The sequence below is a fragment of the Crinia signifera genome, chromosome 12 (genome assembly GCF_055691185.1).
Source record: "Crinia signifera chromosome 12, ASM5569118v1, whole genome shotgun sequence".
NCBI classification, from domain to species: Eukaryota; Metazoa; Chordata; class Amphibia; order Anura; family Myobatrachidae; genus Crinia; species Crinia signifera.
This window is the reverse complement of record NC_139228.1, coordinates 2,170,878-2,190,966: the sequence shown is the minus strand read 5'-3', so window position 1 is coordinate 2,190,966 and position 20,089 is coordinate 2,170,878. Positions and strand designations below refer to the sequence as shown.

At 50.9% G+C, this 20,089-nt stretch overlaps 1 protein-coding gene across 1 annotated transcript in view; it reads right to left on the bottom strand.

Annotated features, from left to right (window-relative positions):
* Positions 1-20,089, bottom strand: part of LMNA (lamin A/C) — a 109,541-nt gene extending 89,452 nt beyond the window's left edge. The window contains exons 1-2 of the mRNA XM_083166506.1: positions 20,006-20,089; positions 18,970-19,035 (exon numbers count right to left, since the gene is read on the bottom strand). Coding sequence (XP_083022632.1) covers positions 18,970-19,035; positions 20,006-20,066 — 127 coding nt within the window. The 5' untranslated portion in view covers positions 20,067-20,089. The remainder of the gene's footprint in view (positions 1-18,969; positions 19,036-20,005) is intronic.

Genomic DNA, 20,089 nt, shown 5'->3' with positions numbered 1-20,089 from the left:
TGAAAACGCTGGGCGTACGTATGGTAATGCGGCCGTGACGCACGTGTAGGGGGAGGACATATGACATCGCCGGATTCAGCTGCCCGCCCAGATCCCTGCTTTTGCACGGAAAAATGTCCGTGTGGTCTGAGGTTGCGGGAGCTGGTGGAGCACACGGTCCTGCATTCGATGGTCTGCGACCATCGAATGATGGGGGAGGTTCCCTTAGATGGAGGAGGCGTATTCCGTGAAAAATACACGTGCGGTCCGTTCGGACAGCTTCTTACCGCATACGGACGGAGTTGGCGATCCGTATGGAAGGCGGGGTTTCGCACGCACGGTCCTGGCCGCATAATCGGCTCCGGCCGCACCGATCAGAATAAGGGCCCTGGTAACAGACGGCCATGGTTTATGTGCTGTAACCTGACTACGGCATCCTGCTCTGCACAACTTCCCAATGGGGATGAGACTGGCTCTGAGTTTATATCCGGACACCATAAGAGCAGATATGACAACCCTGGGCAATGCGCATCCATCCACCCTAGCCAGGCATGCCAGGGGAACGGTGTGCCAAGACACTGGTCATTTGTAAAAGCGATTAAGTATATTTAAAGCTGCGGAATGGAAATAAACATATTTGGAAGATCACACCTTCACAAGTTTCTTCTAAGTTTTCTTTGTGATGCCTTTTCCCCTTGTCAAAAGGTCTACCCCAGTGTTTCCCCTCCTCGGTCTTCAAGGCTCATGAACAATCCAGGTTTTAAGCATATGCTTGAGCAGGGGTGGTTGAATGAAAATGAAGAAGGTACTAACTGGTCTTGGACATGACTCCGATGTACACAGTATTTATGTAGCCAGGGTTGCATGTGCCATAGTACCGTACTGCAGCACACATGCGCCATAGTACCGTACTGCAGCACACATGCGCCATAGTACCGTACTGCAGCACACATGCGCCATGATACCGTAGTGCAGCACACATGCGTCATAGTACCGTAGTGCAGCACACACGCGCCATAGTACCGTAGTGCAGCACACACGCGCCATAGTACCGTACTGCAGCACACATGTGCCATAGTACCGTACTGCAGCACACATGCGCCATAGTACCGTACTGCAGCACACATGCGCCATGATACCGTAGTGCAGCACACATGCGCCATAGTACTGTAGTGCAGCACACACGCGCCATAGTACCGTAGTGCAGCACACATGCGCCATGATACCGTAGTGCAGCACACATGCGTCATAGTACCGTAGTGCAGCACACATGCGTCATAGTACCGTAGTGCAGCACACACGCGCCATAGTACCGTAGTGCAGCACACGTGCGCCATAGTACCGTACTGCAGCACACATGCGCCATAGTACCGTACTGCAGCACACATGCGCCATGATACCGTAGTGCAGCACCCATGCGCCATAGTACCGTAGTGCAGCACACATGCGCCATAGTACCGTAGTGCATCACACATGCGCCATAGTACCGTAGTGCAGCACACATGCGCCATAGTACCGTAGTGCAGCACACATGCGCCATAGTACCGTAGTGCAGCACACATGCGCCATAGTACCGTAGTGCAGCACACATGCGCCATAGTACCGTAGTGCAGCACACATGCGCCATAGTACCGTAGTGCAGCACACATGCGCCATAGTACCGTAGTGCAGCACACATGCGCCATAGTACCGTAGTGCAGCACACATGCGCCATAGTACCGTAGTGCAGCACACATGCGCCATAGTACCGTAGTGCAGCACACATGCGCCATAGTACCGTAGTGCAGCATTCATGCGCCATAGTACCGTAGTGCAGCACACATGCGCCATAGTACCGTAGTGCAGCACACATGCGCCATAGTACCGTAGTGCAGCACACATGCACCATAGTACCGTAGTACAGCACACATACGCCATAGTACAGCAGTGCAGCACACATGCAACATAGTACCGCAGTGCAGCACACATGTGCCATAGTACCGTAGTACAGCACACATGCGCCATAGTACCGTAGAGCAGCACACATGCGCCATAGTACTGTAGTGCAGAACACATGCGCCACAGTACCGTAGTTAAGCTACCCGCAGTGAGGGTCTTTTCCCAGTGTGACCATTTGGGGGCGGTAACGGGAAGCAGGCGTTTTGCGACTGTTTGTGCGGTGTGTCTCAGACCACAGCTGCGTTTATGTACGCAGCAAACATGGCACCAGCGTCTTCATTTCTGCTGCCATTCTGCGAGCCTGTTGCACAAATGCGGAGAACAGAGAGGCCGCCGGTGGGAGCCTTCAGGTGGCGGCAGCATTAGCATATTCCCGCACATCCGCTGTATATGGGATCACAGCTGCAGATGCATTAATGTGCAGGCTGGGAAACCCTGACCTCCCCCTTCCCCCCTGGCTAACATCCCTTCCCGGTGTCAGGTGTGTAATCTGTGTCACTGCCCCGAGCCCAAGCCGCTTCACATCAAATCACGTCTGACAGCCGCACCGTACGGGACACTCAGTCATCGTGACAGAAACACATCTAAATATGTCAGGCATTGTTATTTAAGTGCCCGCAGCTCTATGCCAACTACACTGGCACTGCCAAGCTTAGAATAAGCCGATCTATGCATACCCCCCCCCCCCCCCCCCATGTATACCAGTGGCTATTTAATACAGACTGATTCGCCATTACACAATTAAGAATTGCTCATTTTAAGTAATTGAAGGAAAAAAAGTGTATAAAAATTAGATTATAAACTCTTTGTAGCCAAATAATAATAATGCTGCTTTGTCTGTGACACACAGGGTTAACCTCTGCACTTCCTGTATCTGAAACGCACCTGAAAGCTACATGTATTCCTCGTTAATGGTAAAATCATGTTTAAATAATTAATCGGCAATCTATACTGCTGGCACCACACAGCCCACAGTGCCACCTAGAGACTCAGGACGGGAAGTGCAACGCAGTGCATCAATAGAGTACCACTGGCGCATTGTAACCTTTTGTTGGATGTGCAAAGCTACAGAGCATCCAGGACACCCCGTTTTCTTGTTACACACGTACGTTTAACCCCAGCACCTGCGACACATGCACTGGACGGCGCAGCGATGGCAAGGGGAGGGAAGTGCACTGCGTATTCTCCACCATGGGTTAAGGGGTGTGTGAGGCTTGAGGCCCCCCCAATATTACCGCTCCACCTCTGGGGCCAGCACGAGGGGTGTAATGTGATCCGTCTCTCCAACTTGTCAGGGGGAGATTACAGCGTGCTTGACGAAGAGGCCCATGTGGCTAGATTGGGGGGGAGCTCTGTACCATGGGACACTGCACTTGTATTCAGCGGCTCGGCCCCTCTGTCAGGATCCCTCGTTATTCTGTTCTCTTTGTGGAAGCCTCCGCACTCCTCGTACCCCTCCCTCCGCCCTTCCCCATGATTCTGAGCACTGGTGATCCCAGACAAAGGTTACAGGGCTCCCAGTCCACCAAATACAGGTGTCCGCCCCAAGACCTCCACTGCCCATTGTCAGGGTCACCTAGGACCAGCTCCCGCACCCTGTTCTCATCAGATACAATGAGAAATAATAATTCATTACTACCCATTAAATCAATCCGGTGAAATACAAAAAAAAAAAAAGACTCACATTGCACTACAGAAAAAACCTTATATCACTATTAAACATCGCAGAGACGCAAAACATCAGCGTAAAACTGCGTTCACACCGTACGTCTATGTATTCAGTGTGTCGCACCTTCCCCGCGCTCAGTTTCCGACGGGCGGTTACTTCAGGTATTAAAGGCTTACATTATTATAGCAGTTTGGTTTTATTTCCACCAATCCAGCGGCTTTCTGAAACCATCTGCGATTCACACAATGCCGGAGAAGTGGGCGCATCTCGCCCCAAATTTTATCCATTTTTCACCTGGTGTGGAAAGGACCACAATCAGGCGAGTGAGTGTGCCGCAAAGCTGGCACACCAAAAAGTGTGTCACCGTGACAACTCATAGAATTTTCTGTAGTCGTTGGTTTTCAGACGATGCATTGATCTGGGAAACGGCAATAGTTTAGCCGTGAAGGGCCGAACATGGCAGCGGAATAAGAAATGGCATCGTTCAGCTCTGCCTGCTGATTCCATCACGCGGGCAGGGGGCAAACACAGGCCTGCAACAATTAAAAGTTCACAACCTGCCCTGGCCTTGACATCCAGGCAGGGGACGGAGGGGCCGCACACCTCATATATCATGCAAAACTGCAAAAAGGCCTCAGCATTAGAACATCTGCACCCACAGGGGACAAGAGTTCATTTGGGAAAGGAAAAAAAAAAACTCCACAAAATGATCAAACTTTACAGGGAAGAAAACGTAGGAGGAAATTTGCGCGACTTTGGGCTGGAATGTAAGACATATAGATTTTTATGCGTTTCAATTAAAACAGCGGGGAAGTCCTCATAATACACAAATTCATATTTCTAGTGATCGCTTCCAATGTAAAGATTTGTGAGACCCCACGGGGACGCTGAGAAGGGGTTAAGGACAAGTACCTGCTTAACATTTAAATCATGCACAGCATTAGGCCAGCTCACACCAAGGACTACATGCCCCACAATGCACCTGGGGTTGCATAAAATAGGGACTCAGGTGGCAGCTGTTAGTTGAAGCCATCTGGCAGGCTGAATGCGTGCGGACGAGAGAGATCAGATGTATTGATTATCAGTTATTAGGAGGTAGGGAGTGCACTGTCCCCCCTCCTGGGAAGCAGATGTGAAGGCAGGAGGTGCTGCTGCTGGGGTGATGAGATCATGCCACAGATGCAGTAATCCATGAGGTAAGATGTGGCCAATCAGGTGCCCAGTTTTGTGCCTATATGTGTCATGCCACCAGCAGATAAGACACTGGACCTTCTCCTCCCACCCCTTCCTCTTCCCACAAGTGATGGGCATTACAGGGTTAAATGCCCAACTGCCCGTCTCATCCGGGTCATGCTGGCATGCCGGAGGTTAAGCTCCCACTAGAGTGGCCTTTCCAGCATAATGACTCCACTGTCTCTTTGACCTAACGGCGCAAAAGCGCTCCCACGCACTTGGTCACCAGGGGTTAAAATGCTGCAACCAGAATCGCAGTGTCCGACATTCACTCCCCAAGTGTGTGTGTGTGTGTGTGTGTGTGGGGGGGGGGTACAAAAACATGGCCGTCAGCACCCTTTGTTCTCACCCTGACTGCAATAACTCTCTTTACAAGGTGCTGGTCCGGTAGTCCGGGGGTCACAGTGCTACAAGAGAGCGACTGAGCCCAGGGAGCTTGCAGTATTAACGCAGGAGGGGGGGCAAACATGACGACTGTGGACCCCAAAACAATGGGACACGAACGTGGGGATGCTGCTGTTAACTCTGCATTCTGGTCTCTTCCAGCAACGGGAAGGGGGGCGTGGTGCCAGTAAACTGGCTTCTCTTCCTGCATCCCTAACAACACGCATGTACTATCTCTGCAAGCCAAAACGGGACAAGGTCCCCCCTCTTCTTCTGCCTGCACTACTAACAGGGATCCCCCCTTTCTCTCCGACGGCCTCCCAGCACAATGCTGGGCTTCACAGGGCTGTGCTGGACAAGGCACTCACATCTGTACGAGGACAGGACAAGGGGCTGTTACATACATTCATTAAGTCAGGTACACACAATTACTGTCTAGACAGTCAACGGGGAAGAGGCTGCTGCGAGATCCCGCAGGGAAAAGTCACTGCTGTCCTATATAGCTGCAGCTCAGCCATGCAATGCCTGCCGCCACTGCTGCGGCTGAACACAACCCTAGTTATACGCCGCTGCGCCACGTGCTGTCACCAGTAAACACTGATACACTGCCTGCTCTCTTATTCTGCAGATTGCCTCTCATTATTTATTAACCTCATCCATTTACACAGCGGCAAGGCTGCGCAGTCACTGGGCGAGGGGCAGTCACTGGCGGACGTCAGACTGGCGGGCACAAGCTGTCACTGGCGGGCAGCGTGCTAGCCTGGAGAGCATTCAGACACATCAGAATGTGTAAGGCACTGACAATGGAATAGAAGTGAAAATTCAGGTGGCGGAACTGCAAGCTGCCACCTTATTGCCGACATAGAGGTCCCTAACAATCATAGGTGCAGTTCTGTAAAAGCACCAATGCGTGTGTGTGTCACCCCCCCTCCCCGGGCGCTGATACACACCCACATGCCGTTGTTGGGGTGAATGATCAGCCTGCTCCGCATGAAACGCCATTGGTGGGAAGCGTGTGAGACGTCACTCTGGAGTCCCGCCCCCCTGCCACTACAGGACCACCCTGTTCATTCATATCACTTCTATGGGTTTATCCTGAAATACTGCATGTCGGAGCCCTGGTTAGGTCGCAAATGAAAGAAAGAGATCGAAGAGACAATGGCGCGGTCTTAACAACATGTGGCCCTTTGTGTGGTTACAGATTTGTATCGCACTGGTCAACGTGGATGACAAATACATTTTCCATTAATATATATATTATTATAATATATTATTATATGCGTTTCCTCATTTGTAGGAATGGTGAGTGCGGTGGTACTCTATATATAGATACAGAGTACCACCGCACTCGCCATTCCTACAAATGAGGTGAAAACGGCACTCGCCGTTCCCTGGTTGGGGTGCAGTGGCCTGTGACCACGTGCTCTAATAAATACAAATACAGGGGCTCAACCATAATAAACTTGTATATAAGGCAGCTCTGAGACAATAATGGACCGGGTATAATATCCGCCATTAAGAGGGCAATTGCCCCACTCCCAGTTTGTCCTCTTACACCAAACGTACAGTGTAAAAGAAGGACCCGAAATAATGCCAGGAACGTTACGCCCTGGATCACAAAGCCACGTAACCGGCCACAAGACCTGTGTGATATCCGCCATTGTCAATAGTGCGCCATATCCTCCTCCTAGAAGCAGAAGGTACTTGTGTAATATCTGGGCGCCCGATTTTGACATTGGGTCGGAAAAATCGGTCGCATCGTATCGCATGCGACCAAATCGCATACGATGCGACCGATTCGACCCGATTTTTCATTTTACAGCCACCCTGATGGCTGATTACAATGTTAAATGCCCCCCCAGACCCCGAATTTTAATTGTATACCCACCCTGATGGGTAATTACTAGGTGAAATGTCCCCCCCATTGTTACCGCCACCCCACGATCAACGCCAACCCGAAGCATGGCAAGCACAGCGAGCCCGCGAGAGGCGGCGGTACGCGTCCTCCGACCGTTTCATACCCCCACTATCCTCGTCGGCGTGGAATTGATTTTATATAGTGTGGCGATCGCAGCGAGCCCTGTGAGGTGACGCGCATTACTTCACATGTATTACGCGTCCGCTCGCCACGCGTCGGGCTCAGTGGCTCAGTGGCTCGCTGCGCTCGCCACACTATATAAAATCAACTCCAGCGTGGATAGTGGGGGTATGAAAAGGTCAGAGGACGCGTAACGCCGCCGCTTGCCACGCTTCGGGTTGGCGTTGATCGTGGGGTGGCGTTAACAATGGGGGGGGGGCATTTGACCTCATAATTAACCATCAGGGTGGGTATACAATTAAAAATCGGGTCTGGGGGACATTTAACATTGGTTCCAATGTAAAAATCTATTTTTACATTGTAACAGGAACGGCCAAAAACCCCGAAAATCGGGTCCAATCGCGTCGCATCGCATGCCTTAAGTACAGGCATGCGATAAAAAAATAGTGCGCCCAGATATTACACAAGTACCAAGCATAATAATACTAAAGCAGAATTTGGCACAAGTAAACCCAGGTAACTAAATGTATACACCAGACACCGTACCCAAGGGCGGCTCCTGTGTAATCTATAATCTTTGTCTGCTAATACTGTGCCACCCCGGCCATCGATGGCCCGCCAGTTGCTGTATTATAAACACGTTATGTCTTGGCGCCAGGAAAACCTCTGACTTCTAAGGGTTAACCGAGAGTTTCATTGTTACTTTCCTCGAAGACGACACGATTACAGCACAGTAGCGGGAACGCAGATAATGAGTTTCCATAACGGGCTGAGAATTTTTATATCTAATTGGAGAGGGGGGGGGGGGGTAGTGTATATTAAGGGTGGTGCTGAAGAAGGGGACGATTCTGCTCCTGATCGGGAAAGTAACAGGCAGGAGTGTAATGAGATACTCAGTATCATTAGCCAGCACCTTGCGCTCCCAGGGAGGGGTGGGGGTGGGGGGGGGCCACCTGCCAGGTTAATTTACACTGACGCTGCTGGAATTCCCTGGGAGACGAGAAGGAGACAGGAGTCCTGGATAACACGGGGTCTCTGCGGAGAGATTACAGATATATGCTCTGCGCTAGCAAACACAGGTGGAGTCTGGATGTCTCTGAAGGTGGAATAACCTCACCAGGGCTTCATGTCGGTGCCCAACGCACACCTGACGGGTTGTGACTACGTCGCTCAGCCTGACAAACGCCTGCACGAGGCTGTCTGGGGCTCTGTACTTCAATGAGCAACTACAGGAAAACATGCAGCGTGGACCCAATTCTGCGTTGCGCCGAATGCGGTGACAATTCTAACCGCTTCCCACCATCGAAGCCCCTTTTGAAGACTGCTGGTATTTACAAAGTCAAATTCATCTCTGCAAGCGCACCGCCTACGTCCCAATGATTGAGAGATCCCCAGTACCTGCGCACACCCACGGCGCATTTATTCTACGCCCTACTGCTAACCAGCCGCAAGCGGGTAACAGCCATACGTGCACCCCTCAGAAATGCTTGGAGGTCATTTAACCCTTTGAGTGCCGAGTTCATTTGTCAAAATAGCTGTGAAAATTGTCAAGCAAACATTCGTATTCATCATAATGACCGGTAATGTGACCTTATATAGGAAATATCTTTTTAAGGCAACATTTTTTATTTGAATTTATATAACAAATGTGAGCGACGCTGGTATTTCTTCTGGATATTTTGAAAATCACTCACACTCAATGGGTCAAGATTTGCCGCCTGCGCAGATTGCTAACATTCGCTCGATCCATCCGTATTTAGCGCTGCAGGACAGAACAACTGTCGCAACTATTCTTCATGGCAGCTCCTACTAAGCGCGCTTCAGTCCGTTTGTAGAAAATCCCAATATAAGGAAAATGAGTATTTTTTTTATTGTGAATGTCACCTAGTAGTAGTAGTAGTAGTTAGTTTATTTATAAGGTGCCACAAAGTGTCGGCAGCGCCGTACATAGCAAACAAAAAAAATAATTACAAGGTAACGTACAGGGTACTGAAAACTACCGTTGAACAATCTGACTATTAGTGGTAAACATTGAAGGCGCATCTCAACAATACAGATCCGAATTTCAAACCAGTCCAATCTGTTTTGTTGGGAACGGCCTTGGATTGTCGAATTCGCCGCCATATCTTGACAATCCGCATCTGTTTTCACCACTATTCAATGTTCCGCCTGTTGATCAACTGTCAAGCTAGGTGAAAATGGGCCAGGATTCCAACTGTCGGAAATCCAGAAGTAAAAACCCCCATATGAGGCCAGTAGTCACAGCAAAGTGCCTTCTAAACGTCAAGCCTACTCACGTAGAGACACCCCTAGATCGTCCAATACGGCACTACAAGGTTCAGCATAACCTCCAACTACTGATCCCATCCATAACAGCGATACCCTTCACCCTGAACCCTACTGTCACTCAGGCATCACCTGCAGTCCTGACCCATCATGGAAGCCTTCACACATACACATGGGGCAGTACGGATGGTGTAATGGTTACATTACTGCCTCACAGCACTGAGGTCATGGGTTCTATACCCACCATGTGTTATATATATGGGGCAGTACGGATGGTGTAATGGTTAGCATTGCTGCCTCACAGCACTGAGGTCATTTGTTCAATTCCCACTATGTGCAGAGTTTGTATGTTCTCCCCGTACTTGCGTGGGTTTCCTCCGGGTACTCCGGTTTCCTCCCACAATCCAAATATATACTGGTAAGTTATTTGGCTCCTAACAAATTAACCCTAGACTGTCTGTGTGTGCGTGTACATGTGGTAGGGAATATAGAGTGTAAGCTCCACTGGTGCATGGACTAATGTGATTGTTCAACTATACTCTGTACAGCACTGCGGAATATGTGTGCGCTATATAAGAAACTGCTAATAAATAAATAATAAATATTACTGTGACTGTTTATATAAGACGACTTCCTACATGTATGAAGCGGCAATCTGCTTCCTATTTGCTGTGTTTTAGTGTATCCTCTTATTCTACTCAGAGAAACCCCCGATAGATTAATAAAAACGTGTGTGTGGGGAGGGGGGAGGATTATATGGCGCACCCTGGAGGTCAAATTATCATGAAAAAATGTAACTTTTTTTTTTCTGTTAGGGCAAAATCCAGTTCTCATAAATAATATCAGTGGAACAATCTCACAAATAAATGCATAAAAAAATAAAATAAATGGTTGACAAAAACAACAGCGCAAAACGCTACCACCTCTCCCGGGATTGCGTTCCACGCACCCACAACCCTCCCATTTGTTATAATTACATTCGGCGCGGCTGCTGTGAAAACAAAGGTTTCTAATTTTATTTAATATCTATTTAGTATTCCGCACAGGCCGCCGATACGACGAGGAGACGGGTGATCCCTCTACGTACAAACGTGTTGTACAAACTATTTATTCGTATTTAGGGTAGCCTTCCTCGGGATCCTGAAACAACTTTTAATCACACAGGCTGGAAAACAATGATTTCCTATGAGAGGAAACAGCATCTGCCGTGTGCAGTCACAGGAGAGAGGGTCCTGCGCCCCCCCCCCCCCCCCCCACAAATCCACCCTTTAACCCATGCACCGCCAACAGGCTGATCACTGCAGGGACAAATCTCCTCATGCTGGTTACGCTGAGAGGGGAGAGAGAGCGGAACAAAGAATACAAGGGCCTGGTCCACAGGGGGAGACTTAGCGATTTCTCAGCTTTGCTGTTAGGTGGAATAATTCAGCAATGATTTTCATGATTGTCCGCAAAGTGCAAGGTGTCCGGGTGCAGAAACAGCGCCGAATGCGCCCCATATGTAGTTGGAAGTGGTCAGGTGGCTGCCAGGATGATTATAAGAAGGAGCAGGTGCTATTATTTTGTGCAAACCATTCTCCAGTAACTAAGAGATAACGTTTTAAATCCCAGATTTCTCTTCCGTCTGCTTCGCTAACTATGACTAGTGTTCTTACTTCTTTCTGTGGTGTCTTCTGTGTAGAACGAGTGGCTCGGAGTTAGATATCACACACACTTGCAGGTACGATGAAGGGAACAATTGGCCGGATTCAGCGGTGTGTGCAAACCCAATGCTTTCACAGCGGAGCGATTATCGTGTCTGCATCTCACTTCACCACGTGTCACGATGGCCTTGCCACTAGGACGATATTGAGAGACTGGAACTGCTTGTTGGGGGGAATGGGGGAGTGGCGACAATCTCACACTGCGCCTACGATCCCGTACAAAGTAACTTTCTGTGGCCATGCTGCATGATCATACGGGTGCCAGACGGGGTCCACGACCCCCATAGAGAGAGAATAGAATAGGTGACGAGCGTAGCGAGCCACCGTGCCCGCAGTGTGGCAAGCGCAGCGAGCCCGCAAGGGGCTTCGTTGCGCTCACCATGCTGTCTAAGTCCGGCTTGTTGGGATCTCAACGTTGGGCTAATGACTGTCGGGATCCCGACTGTCGGAACCCTGTACTACACCCTGATCATACAGCCACTCATAAGCCCAATAATGGATCAGCGAGATCCCAAAGCCACCGCTATGAATCTGAACAGAAATCCAGGTGGCTGCACTTGGGGTCCCAGCACACTGACACATACTGACACCTGCGGTACCAGCACAATGACACACTGACACCAGGGGTCCCAGCACAATGACACCTGCTGTCCCAGCACACTGACACACTGACACCCGAGGTCCCAGCACAATGACACACCGACACCCGGGGTCCCAGCACAATGGCACACCGACACCCGGGGTCCCAGCACAATGGCACACCGACACCCGGGGTCCCAGCACAATGACACACTGACACCCGGGGTCCCAGCACAATGACACACTGATACCCGGGGTCCCAGCACAATGACACACTGACACCTGGGGTCCCAGCACAATAACACACTGACACCAGGGGTCCCAGCACAATGACACACTGACACCAGGGGTCCCAGCACACTGACACCAGGGGTCCCAGCACACTGACACACTGACACCTGGGGTCCCAGCACACTGACACCTGCTGTCCCAGCACAATGACACACCGACACCCGGGGTCCCAGCACACTGACACACTGACACCAGGGGTCCCAGCACACTGACACACTGACACCTGGGGTCCCAGCACACTGACACCTGCTGTCCCAGCACAATGACACACCGACACCCGGGGTCCCGGCACAATGGCACACTGACACTCGGGGTCCCAGCACAATGACACACTGACACCTGCGGACCCAGCACACTGACACACTGACACCCGGGGTCCCAGCACACTGACACCCGGGGTCCCAGCACACTGACACCTGCTGTCCCAGCACAATGACACACCGACACCCGGGGTCCCGGCACACTGACACTCAGGGTCCCAGCACAATGACACACTGACACCTGCGGACCCAGCACACTGACACCTGCGGACCCAGCACACTGACACACTGACACCCGGGGTCCCAGCACAATGACACACTGACACCCGGGGTCCCAGCACAATGATACACTGATAACCGGGGTCCCAGCACAATGACACACTGACACCTGCGGTCCCAGCACAATGACACACTGACACCTGGGGCCCCAGCATAATGACACACACAGACACCTGGAGTCCCAGCACAATGACACACTGACACCTGGAGTCCCAGCACAATGACACACCGACAACCGGGGTCCCAGCACAATGACACACTGACACCTGGAGTCCCAGCACAATGACACACCGACAACCGGGGTCCCAGCACAATGACACACTGACACCTGGAGTCCCAGCACAATGACACACCGACAACCGGGGTCCCAGCACAATGACACACTGACACCTGGAGTCCCAGCACAATGACACACCGACACCCGGGGTCCCAGCACAATGACACACTGACACCTGTGGACCCAGCACACTGACACACCGACACCCGGGGTCCCAGCACAATGGCACACTGACACACTGACACCTGGGGTCCCAGCACACTGACACACTGACACCTGGAGTCCCAGCACAATGACACACCGACACCCGGGGTCCCAGCACAATGACACACCGACACCTGGGGTCCCAGCACACTGACACACTGACACCAGGGGTCCCAGCACAATGACACACTGACACCTGGAGTCCCAGCACAATGACACACTGACACCCGGGGTCCCAGCACAATGACACACTGACACCTGGAGTCCCAGCACACTGACACACTGACACCCGGGGTCCCAGCACAATGGCACACTGACACCCGGGGTCCCAGCACACTGACACCTGGAGTCCCAGCACAATGACACACCGACACCCGGGGTCCCGGCACAATGACACACTGACACCTGGAGTCCCAGCACAATGACACACCGACACCCGGGGTCCCAGCACAATGACACACTGACACCTGGAGTCCCAGCACAATGACACACTGACACCCGGGGTCCCAGCACACTGACACCTGGAGTCCCAGCACAATGACACACCGACACCCGGGGTCCCAGCACAATGACACACTGACACCTGGAGTCCCAGCACAATGACACACCGACACCCGGGGTCCCAGCACAATGACACACTGACACCTGTGGACCCAGCACACTGACACACCGACACCCGGGGTCCCAGCACAATGGCACACTGACACACTGACACCTGGGGTCCCAGCACACTGACACACTGACACCTGGAGTCCCAGCACAATGACACACCGACACCCGGGGTCCCAGCACAATGACACACCGACACCTGGGGTCCCAGCACACTGACACACTGACACCAGGGGTCCCAGCACAATGACACACTGACACCTGGAGTCCCAGCACAATGACACACCGACACCCGGGGTCCCAGCACAATGACACACTGACACCTGGAGTCCCAGCACAATGACACACCGACACCCGGGGTCCCAGCACAATGACACACTGACACCTGGAGTCCCAGCACAATGGCACACTGACACCCGGGGTCCCAGCACACTGACACCTGGAGTCCCAGCACAATGACACACCGACACCCGGGGTCCCAGCACAATGACACACTGACACCTGGAGTCCCAGCACAATGACACACCGACACCCGGGGTCCCAGCACAATGACACACTGACACCTGGAGTCCCAGCACAATGACACACTGACACCCGGGGTCCCAGCACAATGACACACTGACACCTGGAGTCCCAGCACAATGACACACTGACACCTGCGGTCCCAGCACACTGACACACTGACACCTGGGCCCATACGCAGATAATAAGTACCTCCACAGTGCCATCACCGCTGGATCAGATGACACCTCCAGAACTCTGTATTACCTGACATCGCCAGGCTGGGCAAACGCCACTGCACCATGATGAGCCACAAGCAGGGGACCGATATTTAGTCAACATTCTTAGCATGTCAGTATAGGACCATGTTGTCAAATGATGCGGAACCCTCTTTATTACATACATTACTTATGTGTAGGAAAAGCTTTTCATGACGTCGCAGAGAGTGCGCTTACCTAGGTGTACGATGCGAGCGCAGTATACGATGTACAGGATAGGAATGGAGGACCGCCAGCTGGTGGCTGTACCGCTGTTACACGGGTGCGCTGAATCACACGTTTACACTCAAACCATCCCACTATGATCCCTCAGGAAGCCCAAAGCTACTATGACACAGACATGACCTAAGTGCCTGGTGATGTCACTGGCCCCCAAGTTAATGGACAGGCTCAGTATAGGCTGCCATTGCCTGAATTCCAGCCCTGACTGTAAAATGAGACAACGTTGACTGGAAAAGGGGATTTCTGAGAAAACTTCAGCAAATTCAGAGTGTCATGGCTACTGATGAGTAACTCTACAGTAGTGTACACGATGATGTCAGGGTGGAACTCTAAGGAGATGACTTCATCATCGCAGGACAGCAGCACACAAAAGCAGATTCTGAGATCAGTGCACTCATATCTAGTGCAGGAAAGCAGCAGCGAGGGAATAACAATTAACTGTGTATTGTCAGTGAAGGCGCTGATCTCCTGCACCGCCTGCTGTCCTACATTGCACAGGTGTCTCTGGGTTACGTCAGACACATGCAGAATTGGTTTGCCCGTTACAAGCCTTGGCTGCGGGCCTCATACGGACACTGCCAAAGTATGCACCTGCCGTATGCTGGCAATGGGCTTATTATCCCATCCCTGGGTCCAATAATAAGGTGGGGGAAACAAAAAGCTCTGTAATTATGTTCATTTCATGAGGGCATGAAACCATATAACCCAAACCAGTCCCACAAATCCCATCCATTATTCCTCAAATATATGTTACTGTGTGACCTCTACTTTACCCAATGTACCACCGCGCTTACCTGTTTGATTTCCACCTGTGTGGGGTTTGCATGTTCTCCCCATGTTTGTATGGGTTTCCTCTGCGTGCTCCTGTCAGCTCCCACAAACCATAAATATACTGGTTGGAATCTGGATCATGACAAAAAGTTACATCTATATATGCCTGCAGCGCGATATACCTCATACATCCAGCCTCAGCACACCGTGCAGTGTGATATACCTCATACATCCAGCCTCAGTACTCCGTGCAGCGTGATATACCTCATACAACCAGCCTCAGTACACTGTGCAGCGTGATATACCTCATACATCCAGCCTCAGTACACCGTGCAGCGTGATATACCTCCTACATCCAGCCTCAGTACACCATGCAGCGTGATATACCTCATACATCCAGCCTCAGTACACCATGCAGCGTGATATACATCATACATCCAGCCTCAGTACACCGTGCAGCGTGATATACCTCATACATCCAGCCTCAGTACACCGTGCAGCGTGATATACCTCATACATCCAGCCTCAGCACACCGTGCAGTGTGATATACCTCATACATCCAGCCTCAGTACTCCGTGCAGCGTGATATAGCTCATACATCCAGCCTCAGTACACCGTGCAGCGTGATATACCTCATACTGTACATCCAGCCTCAGTACACCGTGCAGTGTGATATACCTCATACATCCAGCCTCAGTACTCCGTGCAGCGTGATATACCTCATACATCCAGCCTCAGCACACCGTGCAGTGTGATATACCTCATACATCCAGCCTCAGTACACCGTGCAGCGTGATATACCTCATACATCCAGCCTCAGTACACCGTGCAGTGTGATATACCTCATACATCCAGCCTCAGTACTCCGTGCAGCGTGATATACCTCATACATCCAGCCTCAGTACTCCATGCAGCGTGATATACCTCATACATCCAGCCTCAGTACACCGTGCAGCGTGATATACCTCATACATCCAGCCTCAGTACTCCGTGCAGCGTGATATACCTCATACATCCAGCCTCAGCACACCGTGCAGTGTGATATACCTCATACATCCAGCCTCAGTACTCCGTGCAGCGTGATATACCTCATACATCCAGCCTCAGTACACCGTGCAGCGTGATATACCTCATACATCCAGCCTCAGTACACCATGCAGCGTGATATACCTCATACATCCAGCCTCAGTACTCCGTGCAGCGTGATATACCTCATACATCCAGCCTCAGCACACCGTGCAGTGTGATATACCTCATACATCCAGCCTCAGTACTCCGTGCAGCGTGATATACCTCATACATCCAGCCTCAGTACACCGTGCAGCGTGATATACCTCATACATCCAGACTCAGTACACAGTGCAGTGTGATATACCTCATACATCCAGCCTCAGTACTCCGTGCAGCGTGATATACCTCATACATCCAGCCTCAGTACTCCATGCAGCGTGATATACCTCATACATCCAGCCTCAGTACACCGTGCAGCGTGATATACCTCATACATCCAGCCTCAGAACACCATGTAGCATGATATACCTCATACATCCAGCCTCAGTACATCATGCAGCGTGATATACCTCATACATCCAGCCTCAGTACACCGTGCAGCGTGATACACCTCATACATCCAGCCTCAGTACACCATGCAGCGTGATATACCTCATACATCCAGCCTCAGTACACCGTGCAGCGTGATATACCTCATACATCCAGCCTCAGAACACCATGTAGCATGATATACCTCATACATCCAGCCTCAGTACATCATGCAGCGTGATATACCTCATACATCCAGCCTCAGTACACCGTGCAGTGTGATATACCTCATACATCCAGCCTCAGTACACCATGCAGCGTGATATACCTCATACATCCAGCCTCAGTACACCGTGCAGCGTGATATACCTCATACATCCAGCCTCAGTCCACCATGCAGCGTGAAATACCTCATACATCCAGCCTCAGTCCACCATGCAGCATGAGATACCTCATACATCCAGCATCAGTACACCGTGCAGCGTGATATACCTCATACATCCAGCCTCAGTACACCGTGCAGCGTGATATACCTCATACATCCAGCCTCAGTACACCGTGCAGCGTGATATACCTCATACATCCAGCCTCAGTACACCGTGCAGCGTGATATGCCTCATACATCCAGCCTCAGTACACCGTGCAGCGTGATATACCTCATACATCCAGCCTCAGTACAGTGCAGCGTGATATACCTCATACATCCAGCCTCAGTACACCGTGCAGCGTGATATGCCTCATACCTCCAGCCTCAGCACACGGTGCAGTGTGATATACCTCATACATCCAGCCTCAGTACACCATGCAGCGTGATATGCCTCATACATCCAGCCTCAGTACACCGTGCAGCGTGATATACCTCATACATCCAGCCTCAGTACACCATGCAGCGTGATATACCTCATACATCCAGCCTCAGTACACCGTGCAGCGTGATATACCTCATACATCCAGCCTCAGCACACGGTGCAGCGTGATATGCCTCATACATCCAGCCTCAGTACACCGTGCAGCGTGATATACCTCATACATCCAGCCTCAGTACACCATGCAGCGTGATATACCTCATACATCCAGCCTCAGTACACCGTGCAGCGTGATATACCTCATACATCCAGCCTCAGTACACCGTGCAGCGTGATATACCTCATACATCCAGCCTCAGTACACCATGCAGCGTGATATACCTCATACATCCAGCCTCAGTACACCGTGCAGCGTGATATACCTCATACACCCAGCCTCAGTACACCGTGCAGCGTGATATACCTCATACATCCAGCCTCAGTACATCGTGCAGCGTGATATACCTCATACTGTACATCCAGCCTCAGTACACAATACATACATCGCCACAGGATGTCAGCCACCCGCCCAGTTCTCGGACCCAGACACCGCAAGTCTATGTCAGCCGAGCCCATACACGGTGTGCGTTTTGCGTGCGATGCGATCCGAAGTCAGTATGTGCTTCAGATACTTTTTGTACTGTGCGATGAGATGCCCGCGGGAGTATGGGCACCTTGAGATTTGTGAGCAGTGTAGAAATCATCTAATGGTCGGCCAGCGTCGAATGACTTCAGCCCCGCACGCTACCCGGCAAATAGATGTTTATGCAAAACATTTATTCACAAAGCGGTGGGGATATTTGCGGGCGATGATGGGCGGGCATTTGTTTGCCCGGTGGGCAGCGTTAGAAGGCTCGCTAAGCAGCAAAATACGGCTGCTTAGCGAGACAACCAGAATGACCCCCATAGACCGCAAGCTCCACTTGGGCAGGGCTGATGTAAATGGACAAATTTTCTCTGTACAGGGACACAGAATATGTGTGCGATAAATAATTAAGTGGTAATAAGTAAATAGAAAAATAAACATTAAAAACAGCTAGATAAAGAAGATGGCCTAAAATGTGATTCATCTTAACCCCTTACCTGCTTTCCTGTGAATTAAAGTCACCACCAAATGAGTCCTCATCCAGAATGCTGCACATTTTAAATCTGTGGAACAAAGACGTGGTCAGTACTGAATAGCAGTTATCCCTGCATGGTGGTCACATGGATGCACTTTGTACCGAATAGTGATTACTGGAATGTCGTTTTTACTGTATGGTGGTCACTAGGATGCTCTCTGAACTGTATAGCTGTCATTTGTACTTTATGGTGGTCACAGGGATGCTCTTTGTACTGTATGGCAGTTACTAAAGTCATTTTATCTGTATGGCAGTCACTAGGATACTCTTTGTACTTTCCAGTGTTCACTGGAATGCTAACTGTACTGTATGGTGGTCACTGGGATGCTCTCTGAACTATATAGTAGTCACTGGAATGCCAACTGTACTGTATGGTGGTCACTGGGATGCTCCCTGAACCATATAGTAGTCACTGGAATGCCAAATGTACTGTATGGTGGTCACTGGGATGCTCCCTGAACTGTATAGTAGTCACTGGAATGCCCTTTGTACTGTATGGTGGTCACAGGGATGCTCTCTGAACTGTATAGTGGTCACACTTTGTACAGGGGTCACCAGAAGGCTCTCTTTACTGTACGGATGTATTTTTGGTAAATAATGGGATGCTGACTATACTTTTGAAACACTATGGTTGCTGTCAGAGCTGTATGACAGTCCCTGGGGTGCTGTCTGTACTATACGGCGGCCAGTGGGATGCATTCAGCAACCCTGCGGTTGGGATGCCAGTCTTCACAATACCAACCCAGGCGACCTGACAACCACCAGATGCCGAAATCCCGAAATGCTAAATTTTAGTTTGTGGAATGGGTTAGGGTAAAGACGTGAAAGGGATTAGGCACTAAAGGGGGACTAAGGGCAATGCTGCGGTGGTGGGAAGGTTAGGAATTTAGAAAGGGGGCAAAACGTTACACTGTGGGGGGGTTGGGCAGAAGGGTATGGTAGATACCATAGCCAGGAGAGAGGGTTAGGGCATTTAGAGGGAGGGTAAGTATACTTACCTGACACCGCAGGATTCTGCTGTCTGTATTCTGAACGCTGGCATCCCCACCGGTCATCCATACTGTATGTATCCCGTCTGTAGT